This window comes from Vulpes vulpes, unplaced genomic scaffold (assembly GCF_048418805.1).
Source record: "Vulpes vulpes isolate BD-2025 unplaced genomic scaffold, VulVul3 u000000648, whole genome shotgun sequence".
NCBI lineage: Eukaryota > Metazoa > Chordata > Mammalia > Carnivora > Canidae > Vulpes > Vulpes vulpes.
In genome coordinates, this window is record NW_027325769.1 from 586329 (window position 1) to 606232 (window position 19904).

General features: G+C 45.5%; 1 protein-coding gene across 2 annotated transcripts in view; it reads right to left on the bottom strand.

Annotated features, from left to right (window-relative positions):
- Positions 1-19794, bottom strand: part of LOC140597280 (probable global transcription activator SNF2L2) — a 96030-nt gene extending 76236 nt beyond the window's left edge. For both annotated transcript variants that reach the window (XM_072745317.1, XM_072745316.1), the window contains exons 1-6: positions 18134-19794; positions 17448-17534; positions 14260-14306; positions 11772-11938; positions 6233-6396; positions 288-515 (exon numbers count right to left, since the gene is read on the bottom strand). In XM_072745317.1, coding sequence (XP_072601418.1) covers positions 288-515; positions 6233-6396; positions 11772-11938; positions 14260-14306; positions 17448-17534; positions 18134-18217 — 777 coding nt within the window. In that variant the 5' untranslated portion in view covers positions 18218-19794. The remainder of the gene's footprint in view (positions 1-287; positions 516-6232; positions 6397-11771; positions 11939-14259; positions 14307-17447; positions 17535-18133) is intronic.
- Between the last annotated feature and the right edge of the window lie 110 nt (positions 19795-19904).

The following is a 19904-nucleotide window of genomic DNA, read 5'->3' on the forward strand; positions in this document are numbered from 1 at the left end:
CTTCCCTACAGAGGGCAGTATTTACAATCCAATCAGGTGCCCGAGGGGGGTGCACCTCTGACATCTGCACTGGCTGGGCCCTGCGCTCCCTCTAGCAAATGCTTTTAAGACACTGGCTTGGATAACTTTCAGAGGCTTTCTGCATTTGGGATGGAAGATAGCAGCTAATTTATTCATTTTAATTAAAGTCAGCCCGGGAAATTCTTCAAAGAACAAAGGGGTCATTCTTAATCCTTCGGAGACAAAAGGTCACCGTTGGATTTCATGAACTTGGCTTTCTGGAATACCTCGTTCTCCTCCTCGTGCTCCAGTATGGCCTGCAGGAATGCCCTCCGCTCGTGGCTCGAAGACTTCTGATCAAACATGCCCGCCTGGATCACTTTCTGATCCACGTTCAGCTTGTACTTTGCGGCTGCGAGAATCTTTTCCTCCACGCTGTTCACTGTGCACAGCCTCAGCACCCGGACCTCGTTCTGCTGGCCGATGCGGTGAGCTCGGTCTTGTGCTTGCAGATCCTGTGAGGGAGGACAACACGCTGTGAGGGCCAGTGCGCACTGGCCGAGAAAACAAGTCTCCGGCCCCAGAGGGAAGTGAGGAGGGTTATTTAACCCACCAGGGCTCATCAAAGACTTTGCTTTCATTTTTAACATGGGAAGTTAGTTCAGCCCTAACTGATGGAAGCTGGGCTCAGGTTGGCTCGTTTGGCCACCAGAAGGAGGCCTTAGCTAAAAAAGCAAAACAAACAAACAAAAAACCCAATACATTCGATGTCAGAATTAGGACTTTGATATTACCTATAACCTTAAATTGCAGGAGACCACAGACACTGGTATAGTGTTAAAGAAGAATTTTTAAGTATCTATGAACTAATACATACAAATGTTATGCATACACACTGTAAGTACAGGGATTGCTCTGGTGGCAGATCTCCTGGGATCTAATTCCACCAAAGATGCAACTGTTAGTTTGGGGAATGAAAAGGATTGCTAGCTAGTGGAATACTAAATTTGTCACATTTTGGGGGACCGAAATCTGGCACTGTGTATCAAAAGAGTGAAGACTGGGTATGGCCCCTAACTCCCGAAAATTTACGTATGGAAATAATCATGGATGTGCACAAAGATTTATAGATAAGGGTGTACCTCTTGCCATTATATATTATTTACAATTTTTTTAAGAAGCAGAATTCAATCAACATTCAACGGTAACACATTGGTTAAAAAAAATTAGTCTTTGTATGTATGTACCCTATGCTATATGTACACTACCGTACAATCAATTATAGATTTAATGACACGGAGCTCTGATAAGTAAAAACTACAAGTTACACAGAAGTATGCACATCAAGATCTTATATGCTCATATTTACCTATACCAAGAAAAGGCAGGAAGGCCATGCCAACATTATCAACATTCCCAAGTAACGAGAGTACAGTCACTATTGAATTTTCCTCATTTTACTTTCAAGTGGTTTACCATTTTTTTTCTGCTTTATACGTATTTTACTCTTATAAGAAGAAAACAGTTTTGATGAAATCTTTTAATAAAAAAACCTTCGTAAACCTATAAGGCCGAGTTATCTGTTCTTGATGCTACACACTAAAAACCTCTTGGTCTGTCATTTTCAGTCACTCTGGTCCAGGTGATGGTCTCTGCGCCAATGCTAAGTAGTGGTTTCCATGTGTCTCCAATTAGACCTGTTTACATTTTTAGGGCAAAAGTCTGTTCCCTGTATCCCGCACCCCTAGCAGCTGGTTTTGCACAGAGCTGATGCTCTATAGCTGTAAGCCCATCCTCTTGACTAGACGAGTTTCCTGGTCATACATGTGGCATAAGGTGACAACAGGCCAAAGTCTGCCTAGGAGACCTATCTTTGCTACAGGGACCTTTATGATGAGATGACTAATGAGGCAAAAATTGTTCCTCAGAAAGATGTCTGAATAATATTAAATAACAGCTGAATCATGAACGTAGCAGGCACCTCTCCAAATTAGAGGGTTTTCCAAAGAGGAGAAAGTGAGGTGGATAAGTAGAATCCAAAGTTGGGGGGCAGAACCCTAAACTTTATTCACAAGATCTTGGTTCAATCATCTCTCTCAACACATGCTCACCAGCATGGTGAAGCAGCGGCCGAGATGGCAAGTCGTGTGCTGTCAACCTCTGGATTCTCTTCTAAAACAGGGGTCAGCGAGCTGTTTCTGTAATGGGCTCAAGAGCAAGATACTTATCTGGTAATAGTCAAATATTCCAGGTTGTCTGGGCCGAGGGCAAATAGCACGCAACTGTTCTCACCAAAAGGATGATCACCATCATCATCTATTTTTCTCCATTTTACATTTTTTCTACTTAAAAATGGGAAAAACACCATTCTTAGCTGGCAGGTCTTAGAAAAGCAGGTGGCAGGCCAGATTCTGCCCACAGGTGTGAGTTTGCTGACCTCTGCCCTGGAAGAGGCTGATAAATCACAAAAATACTAAGATCTGGTGGCAGCACAATATGATAGGCAAGGAGGCAGAGGGCACGGGTCATCTACAAACACAGTCACGAGTCTGAAGCCTCGGGAGCTGGCTGCAATTAGGTGTTCTGTTTTGTTCTGTTTTGTGGTGGCAACAGTGGTTTCTGCCTGTGTAAAACCATCTATTTGGAAAATAGCAAAAATGAGCGTTTCTAGGCTGAAGAAGTCTATGGAATGTAAGCCTGTGAGCCTCTACGCCAAAATGGGGAGGGAGGGCATAGGGTGACAAAGAAATACGTGCTGTCACTACTGGATGAATTCTTCGATACTTCTGAGATCTTGGTGGTCTGACACTCAGTCACACTAATTAGGTGTGATTATATCTGAAGACAAGAACGTAGCCTGAGGAGAGGGCCTCCCAAGGCCTCTGTGGTTGGCCCTTCTGTCTAAACAACACAACTCCAGCTCCACGGGCTAATGAGAAGAGTACCAACCCACGTTTCCAATCCACAGTTTGGACATGAGAGCCTCAGTAATCCCGAGGGATTTTATTGCTGATTCCACATGTATATGTTCTACCTCTACATCTAGTGAGGGCCTCCAATTACCGACTTTTAAGTCTCTGTCTTCAACCTGTCGACTTCTATCAAACAGAACCACTATTTGGTCAATGTGCCTTAATTTTGATTCAACATGACAAAGAATTATTACAGACTCTTTGTTTTTTTTTCAACGCATGCTGAAGCTAACACAGTAAAAAGAGCTCCACACCTTTTGTCTTGGGGACCATGCAGCATTTATGCAGGGGTACAGGGTGGACAGAGCCCAAAGCCAGGATTCAGGCCCAGGCAGACACAGACAACTTAATAGTGACTGGTTTCCTGATGTGGAAATTATTTCAAGGACTAGGTATGAAGTTAGGTTCGCAAATTGCCCTGTAGTATCTAGCAGGGTCGTTGTTCAGGGAAAGTTAGTTCTCTTAACCTTTTACAGGAAAAATCAATACTCGCTCTATCACCCTAAGATCACTGACTTTTGAAAAGGAAAAAAAAATTCTGCACAAACTAATGGCCATGTTCAAGTGACAGGCATGAAGTATCTGGTCAGCCCTGCTGCCCAAATCAGGTGGCAGGGAAATCTACCTATGGCAGATAAAAATATTTGGACAAATACATGCCCCAGTGCCAGGAATCTATGGTAAATTAGGCCAGGGGAAATCTGAGGTCCTGTGTGTTTTGTTGCCTAAATTTTAGTTCATATACAGTGAAAGATGAACGAGTTGTTCAATGCTTGTGCAATTTACTTAGTTCTGGAGTTCTACCTTTAGTTAATGGTTGTAAGTTGTGTGTGTGTGTGTGTGTGTGTGTGTATGTGTGTGTGTGTGTGTGTGTGAGAGAGAGAGAGAGAGAGACAGAGGGGGGCGGGGCATGGATGTCCCAGCATCTCTTCCCTGGTAAATCAGCATCTCCAGAGACAGTGAATGCCTCTGGCACTTGGAATTTGCACTGTGCCAAAGCAGGTGGTCAGCAGAGATGCCACAGATGTGCTAACCTCCGAAGATAAAATCTAGAGAAACTTCCATTCGCCTATAGACAAGCTATTTTTTTCTCAGTAAAGATTCAGGCAGCAGAGGTAAGCTGATCAAAATCACACTGAGCACCCCAGGAGGAGACGAATCTCATACTCCTCCCCTAGATGCCCGGCCGAGCCCGGTGCCTGTGGCCTGGCAGCCACTAGTGAAATATGGAATGAATGCTGAATTCACAACAGTCAAAGGGAAAACTGCTGGTCTTTCACGTGAATAAGATTTGCACCTGTGAGGGGCACCTGGGTGGCTCAGTGGTTGAGCATCTGCCTTAGGCTCAGGGCGTGATCCCGGGGTCCTGGGATCGAGTTCCACATTGGGCTCCCTGTGAGGATGAGCCTGCTTCTCCCTCTGCCTATGTCTCTGCCTCTCTCTGTGTCTCTGATGAATAAATTAAAATCTTAAAAAAAAAAAAAAAAAGAATTGCACCTGTGCCCGGGAACTCAACGTGGGATTTAAACATATATAAAATGTATGAAAATATTTCCCAAAGGGATGCCTGGGTGGCTCAGCAGTTAAGCGTCTGCCTTCAGCTCCACACGTGATCCTGGAGTCCCCGGATCGAGTCCCACGTCAGGCTCCCTGCATGGAGCCTGCTTCTCCCTCTGCCTGTGTCTCTGCCATCTCTGTGCATATCTCTCATGAATAAATAAATAAAATCTTTTGGAAAAAAGAAAATATTTCCTGAAGACTTGGAGCTGATATACTGTGCTGGTGGCTCCCAAACCCTTTCCAAATGTTTGGAAATGATGTTTCCAGAGAAACTTTCTTTAATGTACTGGCCCAGATACAGAGTGGCGAGCACTGCAGGAGTCCAGCTCCACTGCAAAACCCGAGGTGTGGAACCACTGGTTGGTTCCTGACATTAGCGCTCCTCGGCTATGAGAGAAACGCCACCAGAATCTCTGGGGAGCTTTTGAAAAGGTCTAGAGAAGTGTGGGAAGCACCTACAAAACTGGGTGGCAGGGAATGGGCAGCAGGTGTGCATGGTGTTAAAAAGCCCTCTCATAGCTCTGTGCAGCTCGGGCTCCGTGTCCTACCCCCAATGCGTGCTCTGAGCCTTGTCCTCTGTCTCCACCACGGCCCACCAAGGGAGCACCACTCGGCGTGCCTGCAGTTGAGGAAACCGAGGCACAGTGAGCTGCCCGGGGTTAGACTGACATACGATTCATAGTCACACGGGAGACCTGCCGTTTTCCTTTTCTGCTATTTTGAATTCACATGTGTTCTAAAATGAATCCGATCCCGATGGACATCATTCCACCCAATTTCATAGGAGCAGGTGCACGATCTCCCCAAGTGATGTAGGCAACCCCAGGTGTGCCACGAGGGGCCCCTTCTCCTGGGCTTTCTCAATCACCAAAGTGTTCCTAGAAAAATGATAACTGTAAAGTTACCCGTCTCCAGGAACTTACTAGTAGATGCTCCGTGGAATATTCTCTGAGGGCAGTGTTAATCAAAACACACAGACTAAAAGACAAACGATGCTATACTAATTGTTCGACCTGCGGGAACTTCTTACTTACAGCTTCTGGGGACTACTCAGTGTCGGTGACTGGAAGGAGGCAGCTCGTGATGTTAACAACCTCACAGGGTTGTGAAAACGCAATGAAGCAACGCACATCAAGAGGATGGCGCAGAGTCAGGGTGCAATAAATGTTTAGTTTGTTGTTTTTTATTCTGGAGCTTTTTTGTTTTTTAAAGATTTTCTTTATTCAGGAGAGACGCAGAGAGAGAGGCAGAGACACAGGCAGACGGAGAGGCAGGCTCCCCGCGGGGGCGAGTCCCAGGACCCAGGACCCCGGGATCACACCCTGAGCCGAAGGCAGACGCTCAACCACTGAGCCACCCAGGCGTACCCTATTCTGGAGCATTTGTGATTTATCCTATAACCAAACCTCCTTTGCTTTGGGGTCAGCCCCGGGAGATGCGGTTAAAGCAAAGCCGAGACTGAGCTCCTGTGCCCCAGGGTGGAGCCTTGCCAGGGCGCAGGGAAAGCGTGAGTAAGATGCCTCACCAGCTACGCTCCGAGGGAGGGGAGGAACGGGCCATGATAGGTGCAGGGCCGCCTAGAGGACGGCCCGCTCTTTGGGAAATCTGCTTTTTCCCACCAATGTGAATGACGACACTGATACGTCATCCCTCCAGGTCCAGCAGGGACGCTTGGCCACCCACGCCAGAGACAGACAGACCTGGTGAGGATTCCAGTCGCTGTCAAAGATGACCACGGTATCAGCTGCCTGGAGGTTCAAGCCCAGGCCGCCCGCTCGGGTGCTCAGCAGGAAGATGAAATACTGGGACCCGGGCTCGTTGAATTTCTTCAGCAAAGCAGCACGGTCCTCAGACTTGGTGGTGCCTATGGGTAAAGCAAAGTAAAATCTGCCAATTAAGTGCTGTCTGAAAATGGCACGGAGCTAGAGAGAACGGCGGCCTCCTGGGGAAACAGACTCCTACGTGGCATGGGTGAGGTAATTCTCTGAGCTTTTTGTACTTTTTCTTTTTTTTTTTTTTTTTTTTTTATTTTATTTTATTTTTTTTAATTTTTTATTTATGATAGTCACAGAGAGAGAGAGAAAGGCAGAGACATAGGCAGAGGGAGAAGCAGGCTCCATGCACCGGGAGCCTGATGTGGGATTCGATCCCAGGTCTCCAGGATCGCACCCTGGGCCAAAGGCAAGCGCCAAACCACTGCGCCACCCAGGGATCCCTGTACTTTTTCTTTTGAAAGAAACTCTGAACGTTTCTTTCAGAACATAAAAAAAAAAAAAAAAAGAGAGAGAGAAAGAGACTTTTCTCAAATCAAGAAGGAACGCGGCCTACTACCCACTGTTTCAAAATGCTGGGTTTAAACCCTTAGGACTGGGCGCCTTTGCACCTTTACAAATTCCAGAACATTCTCACGTTACCCTAAAACTTAATGAAAACATTTTCTGGATTTATTTCTGTGCTTTAAAACACCAAATAACTTTTTAAAACCCACCTACACACACCTACACATGTCTACAAAGATTATGGTCATGGTTTAAAGCAATTTTGCCGACGGGCATTAGAGCGAGCACTCGTTTTATGCCAAGAGGGTGGAAACAGAAGGGAAATCGGTTTCCACCTTGTTTTACCGTTTGGATTGCTCCTGAGCATGATCTGGCTGGGAAACACATAAAACGTGAAAGGAATTATTCTTAAGCTGGTTAGCAGGACTTGAAGCCACGATAGCCCCCCACACACATATGTGTGTGTATACATGTGTGCAAAGTCTTTAGTCTGTTCCTCATGTTGGCATTCTGCTCTGTTGAGTTAAAAAGGGTGGTGACCTAAAACCCAACAAAGCAGCATGTGACACACTTGCCGATGGCTGGCCTCATGGTGCCTGGACAAACTCCACAATGGGGAATAAGCAGACAGCGCCAAACCCCAGAGCAGAGTGCTCACGTTTAGGGCAGGAAGTCCCCCCAACCTGCCTCCCAAATCAGCTACTCCATCACACACTATGCGTCTGTAATGCATTTACCTGGGAAGCATTGCCGCAGAGTTCTGAAAAAGGCTTTAGGCTTTTGGGAAACACATATGCATGTCACACGATAGCCCCTAAACGCCTGCTATACAAATATTATTTCTACATGGTGTTCTTTTTTTAAGGATGAAAATACACCAGCAGCCTATTTCAGAGGATTAAAACATTTAAGTGACGAGTTTACCAAATCATGTTACTGTGAGGGTAACATGGGTAATAATACCCAAACATGAGGGGTATTATTAATTCTTCATATTACTAAAAATAGTCAGTACCCTCCTGAGGAAGGAGGGAAAAATCTCCAATTCGCCCCATATATCCAACGGAGATTAGGACCAAGGGGTTTTGGGGGTTCTCCTCATTAAATGAAGCAATGTTCTTTAAGGGATCATTTTGCTTTCTAAATTAGATTTCAAGTTTAGCCACCTGGCCAAATCCTGCAATGAGAAATGGTAAAGAGTTTAGACTTGGGGGGAGGCGCACTAAATGTGCTCTGCTGAATAAGGTTTCAAATATGTGAGGCTCTTTTTTTTTTTCTTTTCTTTTCAGAGTTGGCTTTCCGAGACCAAGGTGACCTATTTGTTCACGATGCTAATGAAAGACGAGTTCTACGCTATCACGAAACCTGTTCACTATATCGTACTTCCAGTTGCAATAATTACTCACATGGAATCACTGTTCACATATATACCCTCTGCCTTGAACCAAATGGAAAGCCACAGAAACAAACAAACAAACAAACAAAGTTTCTAAAGTAAGGGAAAGAAGGAGTTTCCAGAGGCAATGATGTCTGTTTTCTGACAGCAGGGTACAGTATCTATATACTCTGGGGATGTAAACTCAGTTTTAAATCCACTGAAAATGAATCGGCTAATGACCACATGCATTAAGATATAAATTAAACTAGTTACTGGATATGACTCCTTAGGATAAAATACCCCGAAGTACAAAATAAAGCCCTGGAAAACAAAAGAAACACCCAAATTATCTGGTCAATAAGCCCTACACCAGATACCTCAAGTAAATAGACTGACCATATATCTGGTGTGAATTCGAACCATATAACTAGCTGGGAACTTGATGAATTTTCAAAGCCAGAAAAATCCATGATTAAATTACCTTTCATGCAAAGCTATGTCGTTTCTAGTTAACAAGATTCAGAATTTGCTGGATTACCATTCCCACTAGCTACAGGTTCCCCAAGTCAAGATCTTTGCTGATCATCAGCAATCCTTGGGCTATGTGCTCAGGGAGCTTCAAACCACCGTGTTAGGGTTTATCCACAAGGCAAGTAAATGCTCTTTGCAGGTGGCACAGGATTTCACACCCTCAGTATAAGCATCAGCCCCATGTTCTGTTAGACTCTGAAGTAGAACATAACCAAGAACACAATTAATAGCAAGCCCAATTGTGTTGCAAGTTGCAGAATGTGCCAGAAGGAACACACTGCCAGGCTTTCATGATTACTAATTTTAACTTAGTTTCAGCTGCTTTGGGAAAATTTTGTCTTCTGGGATGCAGCTTCACCACTTGCTCTCACTCAAAAATCATTTCCAGAGAAAACAAAGACTCTAACGGGACAGTAGCCAAATCTGTTCATGCAACCATAATCTTTGCAGAAAAAAAAGTCTGTTTAGCTGTCATTGAGTGATTTTTTTCCCCCACTGAGGTCAAAAATCTGAGACATCAAATTCGGCAATGAAAGTCTGAAGTCATTTTAACTAACGGGTGAAGGGGCAGGTGGTTGGAGGGTGGATTACTTGCAAGTGAGTACATTGATTGCCCATCGATCCTCTCCAGCCCCAAAACAAATGCCTGCTGTTTCTCAAGGGTAGAAGCCTGTACAGTTTTCTCTACTCCATCTGTAACATTTTATTACGAAGCTTGTTTACTTATTGTCTCCTCCAACCTAATGGTTAAGGGCTCTCTCTGATGGCAGGAACACTGAGTGGCTCCATTCATCTCATATCTCGTTCCAATTCATCACTTTAAATTTTTGAGTAAGTTCAAAATCATTCTTAAAATGCTGTCGCCAGGAAAGCAGCCTGCGTTTCCAGAGATGGGATGTATCTCCCTGGCTCTGCTAAAACTGATTCTGAACGAAGCTGGAATCAGAGAGATCTAAGTTAGGAACCGGTTTCACAGGTTACCTCATTTCTCTAAACCTTTGTTTTTCCATCTGTCAAATGGGGATCCTATTTGTACCGTGGTGAAAGGGGAATCAAAGTAGCTTGTTTGCAGAGAATATTAGATTAATAATGTGCATGAAGCGCCTTGCCTGGTATCCCACTGGCAGTTAGGCATTCCAGAAACGCTACCTTTTATGACAATTATTATTAATAACAAATGGATAATAAAGGTCAGCAACCAACAACAGCTTGAAAGATGCTCTCTCGAGTGGGTAAGAAAACATTAGAGAGATTCGTTTCAAGGAAAGTGCTTCTCGCCAGTTTCACAGACTGGAATATTCCAAGGGCACAGTCCTCAAAAGGGGGAGATGCCAAGCCAAAAGCCACAAAGTAATACCAGCGGTTGTGCAGGACACAAGGGCAGGGCTGCCCCTCATCTGAGCTGCAGGGAAGGTGGGCCTGCCCTTCAAACGAGCGCTGACCTAGTCCCTCCCAGAGAGAGACAGGAGAATCAGGTCAAAGGACAGAGGACGAGACACAGTGCAGGAGATGCGCCAAAAGAGACAGACTGGATGACAGAACTGTGTCAGGAACTCAGAAGGAATGCTGACTTAACCATGCATCTGTTTGTGGTGACTTTGGAGGGGAGAGGTAAAAAAGATTTTTAGGGTGCCTGGGTGGCTCAGTCAGTTAAGTGTCTGCCTTCAACTCAGGTCATGATCTCAGGGTCCTGGGATGAAGCCCCACATCGGGCTCCCTGCTCGGCAGGGAGCCTGCTTCTCCCTCTGCTCCACCCCCTGCTCATGCTCTCTCTCAAATAAATAAAATCTTAAAAAAAAAGTTTTAAAAATTCACATGTCTGAGGTACAATTAATTTAAAAATTAATAATATCCTAAGAGGTAGACCACAGAGAGAATTCATTTAAAAAATAAGAGCAACAAAAAGAAGGTCTGAGATTGGTGTATATCCACTTCTATCAAATTAATGGCAACAGGGGGATAAAATGTTAGGCTGAAAATAAAGCAAAACCTTTTATTTTTTTATCTATTATTATTTTTTTTACTTATTTATTTTTTTAGGTAGGGCTCCATGCCCAGTGCAGAGCCTAACACGAGGTTCGAACTCGTGACCCTGAGATCCAGACCTGTGGTGCAATCGACAGTCAGACCTTTAACCGACTGGACCAGCCAGATGCCCCCAAACAAAAACCTTTTAATGGAACATAAACTTTAAAAATTTAACAATAACTTGAAGATCGCATCAGATACAAACTGATATTAGCACCGCTGCCCTACTCTGTGCGCACAGATTCCAACCATGCTGGCTGAAAACACGCTCCTACTCCTACGTGCCGCCCTTTGGAAGCACGACCCCCTGCCACCGTAGAGGAAATTTGGTATCCTTCACCTTGAAAATACTAGGGCTGGCATCCAAATCATAGGGAGTTTCAGAAATGCCTCTAAATTCATGTTTCCTTCCGTTCGCATTATTTACTAATTTTCTAAAAAGTTGAAATGCCAGGCAGATCAGCCAAATCTTTTACAGAGTCGGGAAAACCCAGGACACAGTGGGGCCCTATCTCTCAACGTGGCAGGGAGAAATGTTCTATTTGGAAAAAGAAAGAAGCTTTAATGATAATGCAGAGTCATCTTAAATGAGTAAATAGGGTGTCAGCGAAGAGAGGAGGCACCGCCCTCATCCCCTTCAAATACGCCTGGACCCGAAAGCTGAGCGCTGATCCGAAGTACTGGGCGGCGCAGGTAACAGGCCATCCGAAGAGCGGAGGCGGCTTCTAGGTTTTAATTCAGTTTCACTGTTTAATTGTGGCTCTTAGAACTGCCTCCAAGTCCACTTGTGCTGGCTTGTCCGGGGGGGCTAAACAGCTGTGCAAGTGGTTTTGGCTGATTTTTAAGCCAGATGATGTAAAAATTGCTATCTGGGGAGGCTGCGCTCACCCCGCTAGTTAGCTCTCCAGCAGCTCCACCCCTCCTGCCGGGGGCTCGGGCGCACCCAGGCCACCCCGACCCCCGTGGCCAGCACCCTCCCTGGAGGGGGCTCCCGAGCCCAAGCCCGATCCCGATGGGACTCACCGTCAAGGCGGAGATACAGGAAGTTCCGAAAAGCAAAGTAATCCTCCATGATGGTCATGAGGGACGTCATCTGGCAGAAAAGCAGCACGCGGTGATTAGTGGCTCTCAGTTTTGGCAGAATACGATCAAGCAGCTCAAACTTCCCCGAGGCCCGATACAGCTCAGCCCTGAACCCAGAAAGGCAAAACAAGAAGACGGTATTGCTGCAGTCTTCTTGAAGGATCCCGGGTGGCCTGGCTTTTCAGGCACTGCCTGGTGCGTCGGGAACATTCAGTGGACTAATGGTGGGATGAAGGAATGAGTGGGTATCCCCTCCAGGGCGATGGGGCCACGCCGTGGCAAAAAGGAAATACTGCTATACACAACTGACAAGGAGTACGTTGTAGATGCCAAGGACGGCGACAGATTTTGGAGGGAGAAGAACATCCTTGCGTGTTCCTAATACTCCTGCATGCTCTCTCCCTCTCTCTCTCTCCCCCTCTGCACTCTCTCTCTCTCTCTCTCTTAATCTCTCTCTCTCGTCCACACATAGTCATGAACGTGTTGTGTTTCCTTAACATGCTACCTGGTAAGCCCATAAGATTATTAAGTTAGGGGCCCTCAGGATGCGTCCAAATATTTATTGAGCACCTACTACCTGCCAGGCACAATTCCAGGCATATGGATGGCGATGAGAAAAATAGGATCCCTGCCTTCAGTGCGGCCAATTGCAAGTTGTGATAAGCCCGGCAGAGGAAAAGTAACAAGTGGCTATGGGACAACGTGTGCCCACATGTGACATCTTTAAATTAGAGCAGGGCTTGGCAAATTTAGGCCCTGGCCTGCTGCCTTCTCTTGTAAATAGAGGGAATGGAATGCAGCCAGGTTCCCGCATTTCTGTTTTTGTCTACAGCTGCTTTTCACACCACACGATGGCAAAGTTGGGACAGAGACTTTGCGACCCACCAAAGCAAAAATATTCAAGATCTGGCCCTTTCTAGAAGAAGCTCTGCAGGACCTTGATGCAGGTGGCCTTGCTGAAGGAAGAAGAGTTTAGCTAAAACCTCAAATAATGAGCAGAAAGGCAGCTGGCTGAAGAACAGAGGGCTTGAAGGAAGAGCAGGAGAGGGGTGGAGACTCCAGGAAGTGGGCCGAGTATGTGCAAAGGCCCTGTGGAGTAAAGGAGCCCAGTGAGTCTGAGCAGCTGAGCCTGAGCGACAGGGGCATTCTGGAGAGGCGCACAGGGAGGCAGCTGGTGGGAGAAGGGGACAGATGCTCTTTTAGCCACACTGAGTATGTTAGCTCTAAGTGCCATGGAAAGCCACCAACAGATCTGAAACAGGGCTGTGGCGAGACCTCCCACATCTTTCCAGAAGATCGCTGTGTACACTGTAGGAACAGGCTGGGCAGGGGACAAGAGGCCTGGCTGACATAGAAGTTCAGATCAAAAAGGGATGGTGGTGAGTGCTGCTGCCAGAGGGTCCGTGAGCCAAAGCAAGGCCTTTTCCCTTCCATAATAAACAACATCTCTCTTTTGTCAACTGGGGCATGTTAAATCATTAAAACTTAATTGTAGGGGTGATATGGCTGGGGAAACCCATCAGGTCTACGACACTGAAATGTGTCATCTGGTAGCTGATTTTGTGACACAGTGCGCATTGTCCCTAACAGACACGTTTTCAAGTGTGTGTCTTCCCAACACCAGTCCCCCACTCCAACCTCTGTCCTCCAAATGTCTCCTGTAGCCATGGTTTCAGTCTGCAACCCCGGCCATGTGATGGCACCAGGAGTGACCACGGGACCCAGAGCACAGGAAAGCAAGCAGGACTAGGAGGGCCTAGTGGCACTGGTTCTATCTAGACAGGTCCCAGTTTCTATTGCTTTAGCCCAGTGACACCATCTGTCTGCCTTTGGGATCCAGGAATGGCCCCTACATCCTAATAATCAATTTTCCCTGGTGCGAAACAGAGAGACTTTCTGTTGATGCAAGTTTCTTTTCTGTTGTTGTTGCAAGGCATGACACTCTTTTAATGCACACTAATTAAAAAAAAGTTTCTTAGATGGACCATACTTTGATGAATTACTGTAAAGTCACACATAATTTTGGCAGATGAGATATTTCCTCTCACGCACGTCAGTGTTAAGTATCAACTTGAAATTTAATACAATAAATTCTCTTTTGGCCCAAGCTATGCTATTGGTGATAAGTAACAACTCTCCGAATTTTCCATGACATTTTTAGGACACTAGGATACTCTTAAGTTCATTAAATGAGATCTACGTCCTTTGAATAGCCACCTGCTCAGGGCATGCGGTAATTTATGCCAGTAACATAAAAGAGAAAACAGATATCATTTTGGTTCACAACCCCTATATGCTCTGCTGAGGTGAGGGGAGAGCACAGGAGCCTGGCAGTAGGTACGTGTGTGACAGGAAACACTATGGAGGGAAAAGCTTAAGTATGACCAACAAACTACTTTTTGGAAGAAAGATAAATTTTAAGATTTACCCATTGATGACTCCATTTGAATAGCCCAGGTGTTCAGCAAAAGATTCCTTTAAAATGGAGAGGAGAAAAAAAAATGATTAAAAAAAAAAAACCCCACCCGGATATGTAAATTATTAACTCAATAATTACTCTGAGTGACGTCATCCCGTGTATTTCTAGAATATGGTTAAACAAAATAATAAGTAAAAAAATATTCGTTAGCTGATCAACCAGAAACTCAATGTCATTGAATTCAGACTTTTTGTTCTGCCACGAATGTGTCCCGGGAGTTTTGTCTCCAGAATCTTGTACTGAAATTCTCATCAAACAGTGACTAAGCATCTATTGAGCCAGGGGTGAGCCATGTAGGTACAGGGGATCCAGAAACAACTCAAGGATCTATCCCCAAGGAGTTTATAGAGTCTAGACTCGAGGAAGAGCCTAATGCAAGCTGATCAGGATTCAGATGTGCACCGAAAACATACTGCAAAAAAATTCAACAGTAAAGGTAACAGTGATCGTGCACCATGTTCTAAATCTGTGTTTAGAGAAATCCTGAAATCCCTCCATACTATGCTTTGTTCCTGTTACAAAGAAGGCCCTCAGTGGACACCGACCCCTCCCTTCGGTGCCTGGGCTTCCATTTTTAAAAAATACAGAATTTTAAATTTAAAGTGAGAATTTCTAGGATTTCAAATTGAACTTAAACTACTTGATCCCATCATCCCCTCCCTGCACTGATCCTGAACAAGAAATAAATTCCGGTCCTCTGTGTGGTGTTTCCAGGCTTGCTGGATGGAACTGGGACCATCTGTGGAGAAGGAGAGCGGATCACACCTTCACATCAGCCGCCCGCTGACTCCCTCCCCTGCTTCCTTTCTTCCCCCACTGGCAAAGCTTTGCCTCCCAGGGGGGCACATCTCTGCCTACGACTCTCCTCTCACATACCCTCATCACCCACGGTGGGCTCTGGCCCCTCACAACGCTGCCCCGCTGGCAAAATCAAAGGTGATGGACAACAGCCTCAAGCCCACTCTGACCCCAAGAGCCATGCCTTCTCTCTCCACCAGCAGCCACTCCTCGCTAGATCTTCTGGGATCCATCCCTATCACCTAAGCAGGGCTGTGAAAACCAAAGAGATGGCACATGCCAGTGCACAGTGATAAATTGAGAGATTAGCATAGTTTTAAAAATGTCTTCATTTCGCCTGGTTTGGAAGCCCTTGGGGAAACCATGAGCCCAGCAGAGAGACAGGGGCTTCTGGGGTGACTTCCTATGACTGAACGTGGTGTGCCAAAGGGCACGAAGACACAGGCAAAATGCACACACGCCAACTCCGAGCCATAGCTGTGGCTCCGCGTGCCAGTGGCTGAGGGTCTCCTTCCTGGTAATAACGCTTCTGAAAGTTTTAACGTTAAAAAAATTTTTGCAAATCAGAGTCTGTCTTTCTATTGACGCCTATTTAAAATGTAAATATGCAGGGAATGGAAGGCAAGTTACTTAAAAGCAGCTCCTTTTATGATTCTCCCCTCCCCAGGTTCTCCAGACAGAAGCCCCCTTCCTGACACCATCTAGCAGGTTTCAAAGGCTAATTTTTGCATGACAGCCAAAATGAAGTAAGACTGACACTTAATTTTCATAACTTCTAAGTCCTGTACCCTTCTATGAATGAGAATAAATATCTAAATATCTCAAAATTGTTTTCGGGAAAGGGGAAGGGTGATGGGTTCACCTGACAAGACCCTGGTCTTTTTTCATCACTTGACATTTTTTTGGGTCCCCCCCCACCACCACACCGGTCACAAACCAATAAGGATCCACCACTAATTCATGGATACCTTCCATCTGTTTAATATATGTTAGTGGTTTCCAAGATGCTTTCTCACTTATTATTATTATTATTATTATTATCATTATTATTATTTTTAAAGTTTAGCCGCTGCCAATCCCATAATCTAGCACCACGTGATGACAAGTCCAGGGCCCTGAAGCTTGGACATGAGGAGAGATTTTCACCAGGTCAGGGTTACAGAGTGGCCCGGGACATGGCCTCATTGCTGCACGCTGGATTCTCCTTCACTCTGTGTCTTAAATATCTGTGACTTGTGGGTAGGACTTGACTTCTGTGGCTAGTATGGTGGCTGTTGCCACTTTCCTTGGATCTGGAGCTTGTTAGCCTATAGACACTCTGCCCTCTGGCTGTGCAGGCAGCAGCAGTGTCAGGCTGGGAGAGGTCTCCAGAACAGGTGGAGGGTGTGCAATAAATACTTGTATCTGACAAGTGTGATTGCCAAAAATAAGGGGGGGGTGGCGGGAAGAATCATCAAAAGCCAAGAAATACTCAAAGTCAAGAGTATTTGAGCTTGATTTTCACACTGTAATCATTTAAATTCTGACTTCCAGAACCTTCTATTTCCTTTTTAATGAACCAGTGCGGGCACTGGGGGCCCGCAGTGCCCGGTTTCCTGGAGCCCCATGTGCCATGGAAGTAGGCTGCACCACTACCAAATGCATCAGCGGTGACACTCCTTTTCCTTCCTGCTCTGGTCAATTGATCCCATGAGGGTGAAATTCTGTCAATTTTGGAAACTTGCACATGGTGAACAGGGCAGAAAATGTCCTCGCCCCTAAAACTAGCTTGGTGAGACACCCCTAAAACTAGCTTTGTGAGACCAGAGTGTCAGGATAAAAGCCAGGATTTACACTGTCAGGATAGAAGCCAGCAAAGGAAAAATGCAGATCTAAGTAATAACAGTACTGAAGTCAGTGTCTTTTACAAAGAAAATATTTCGAGAGCATCTTCCTCTTGAGCGGGTACAAATACGATACTTTAATATTTTTCACAGCATCCTCCTGAGGAAGCCGGATGTATTCATCATTACCTTCAATTTCATAGCTCCTACCATAACAAGGCAATTCACAGCACTTACCCAAACCCACATAATGAGCACGAGCTTGCAGTATTTTCTCACCGCTTCAAACCCTTGGTTATAAAATTCCAGATGCTCAAGTGCTTGGTGCCAATGAGAATCCATAACCAGAAAACTCACGTTTGTTAATTCTGCTCGCCGAGCTATCAGAACATGTCATTTCAACGTCCACACATATTTCAACCCTCTTTCCTTCCCTTTTTTTTTTTCTCTCTTTTTCTTTTAAAAGTAGTATTAGTAGGAATAATGCAATCAGGATCAGAATCGAAGCAGACTTACCTCAATGTGCTGAAACATGTATGGGTGGTTGCAGATTTTTCTCAACTGCATGATAGTGTTCATGAGTGTCTTAGCACCTCCCTTCCCCTGGGAACAAGTGGAGAGAGCAAACACAGAACAAATTGTTAATTGACCAAATACCCCTTGTTTTTAAAAAGTAGACTTTCACAGAAAGGGCCATAGGTCTTCCTGTAACCTACACCTATCGGGGTCCGGAGCTCCTGTTCTATAGCAGTTTCTGAGTTACAGATACAGCATCTTTCTCGACTGACTTATCCTACCGGAGGGAATCATACAGAGTTGATGGCTTTGTGACACGACTGTCTGTTCCCCAGGATTCTGGGAAGACAGAAGCACGAAACAGATGCCCAGGGAGTGACACAGGATTTTAAAACCTTCTAAGGTGCCACCCCACATTTGGGTGGAATACATTCCCTGCAGAACTGACATGAGCAGAGCTAAAAGCTATTTTGGTGATGCGAACATGCTCCATTCTTCCTGCCCCAATGTAGTTTGCAACAAAGAGGTTGCGAGATTTCCTTTGGCAGCTACGGCAGCTATAGGAAAGGCCCAGAAATTTGCTTGAACAGGCCAGCGTTAGCAGGGCTGCTTCCTGGGGGGTATCTGGCGTCGCGGCCAGGAGAAGACAGACAACACGCTGAGTTGCATCATCTCCTTAAACGGACCTTCTTATCTTTCTCAGAGCCATCCGTGAGGAGGATCCCTTTGGCTTGCATGTGGCGATAGAGGATCTTCTGCAGCGCTGACATGTCACACTTGATCACGTATTCCACCTGGGGGAGACAGAACAGTGAGGAGGACAGGTAGGAGCAGGACAGAGAAGGGGCCCATCCTCAGAAGACTGTGGAGATGCAGAAGCAGGTGGCACTCCTGGAATTCTGTAGGTTGCCTCCGTTTCCCCTCCTTGGAATCCTCCTTGGATTCATGGGGTGGAGGGTGGGATGGGAGCAGTGGTGGAGACCACGGTCATCACTGCTAATGGTACCAGGACGATGCAGGGACCTGCCAAAGGTTGTGTGTGATTGAGGCTAGTGTCACGTTTTCTGAAACTTCCTGACTTGCTCCATATTTGAGAGAGAGAAAGAGAGAGAAGCTTATGAATTGTTCGAAGAAGCCCAATATAGAGTATTTCCTAGTATTTCTTACCATTTCCCAGCTCTACTCCCCTTTCATATGAACAGAAAAATAGTGACTAACCAGTATCTCAAGATTTTCTCCATAAGACATTTTTCTAAATGGTCATATGTAGAGATTCCCAGTACTAATCTGAAAGGATTTTATTTACTTATTTGAGAGAGAGAGAGAGAGAGAGCACAATGAACCCAGGAGGCAGGGAGGGGTAGATGGAGAGGAAGAAGCAGACTCCCCACTGAGCAGGGAGCCTGACTTGGGGCTTCATCCCAGGATCTCAACCGAGATCTTGACCTGAGCTGAAGGCAGACGCTTAGCCGACAGAGCCACCCAGGTGCCCCTGGACACAACTTTATGACCATCTAAAGAAGGCAAAGCCTCATGTGCCTCCAGTCGGATGTCTGTGAAAAATCCTATTTAAAACAGTTAAAGGGAATTCACGTGCCCTTGGCTTAGCACACACCTGCAATACTTCTAGCATGTTCTTAATGCATAAAAATCTGCCTTCATTATTTCCTAGTATTATTTTCTTTATTAAAAAAAATCCCCAGAATACAAATGTGCAATTTTCATAATAAACGCCAGATAAATGCCTAGAAATCTGCAGAATGTGATTAAAAGTAAATCAGCAAGCTGCCTAATGTTTAACAAACTGATTAAAAATGATCAGGTTATTTTCAGCTCCAAGGGCCAGGGCGAGGAGGTCACAGATGAAGGGAAGTTGAATATTCATTCAATTGTTGCTTCAGAAGGAACCTGTCAGGCCACATGAAACTGCAATTAATAGCCTTTTGCCACTTGTTTGGATGCGCCAAGTAAGACTAGAGAAAGGCTGGCTCCTTTACAGAAAAGTTAAGGGAAGCAGGTGACCTTCCATATACTTGTTTTGTTTGTTTTTTCTTGTTTTTTTTTTTTTTTTGTTTGTTTGTTTTTAATGACCTTCTTGGCCGGGGCGGGGGGGGGGGGGGGGGGAGGCGGACAGAAATCCCCACGTTTGATAAATAAGAATAACGTACTTACTACAGCCTTTCTGTTTTGGATTCCTGATCGTGTCCTATTTTTAACGCACTTTGACATTTCCCAAGAGCTGTTCACCCTCAGTGAAATTCGATCATGGTGAAGATAAGTGTTAGGCAACTTCACACTGTGACAAGCAGGAGCGTAAAAACGGCACCTTAGGCGGGGGGGGGGGGGGGGGGGGGGGGGGGGGGGGAGCTGGGTGGCTCAGTTGAAGAACTGACTCTTGACTTCAGCTCGGGTCATGATCTCAGGGTCCTGAGACCAAGGCCTGCGTTAGGCTCTGTG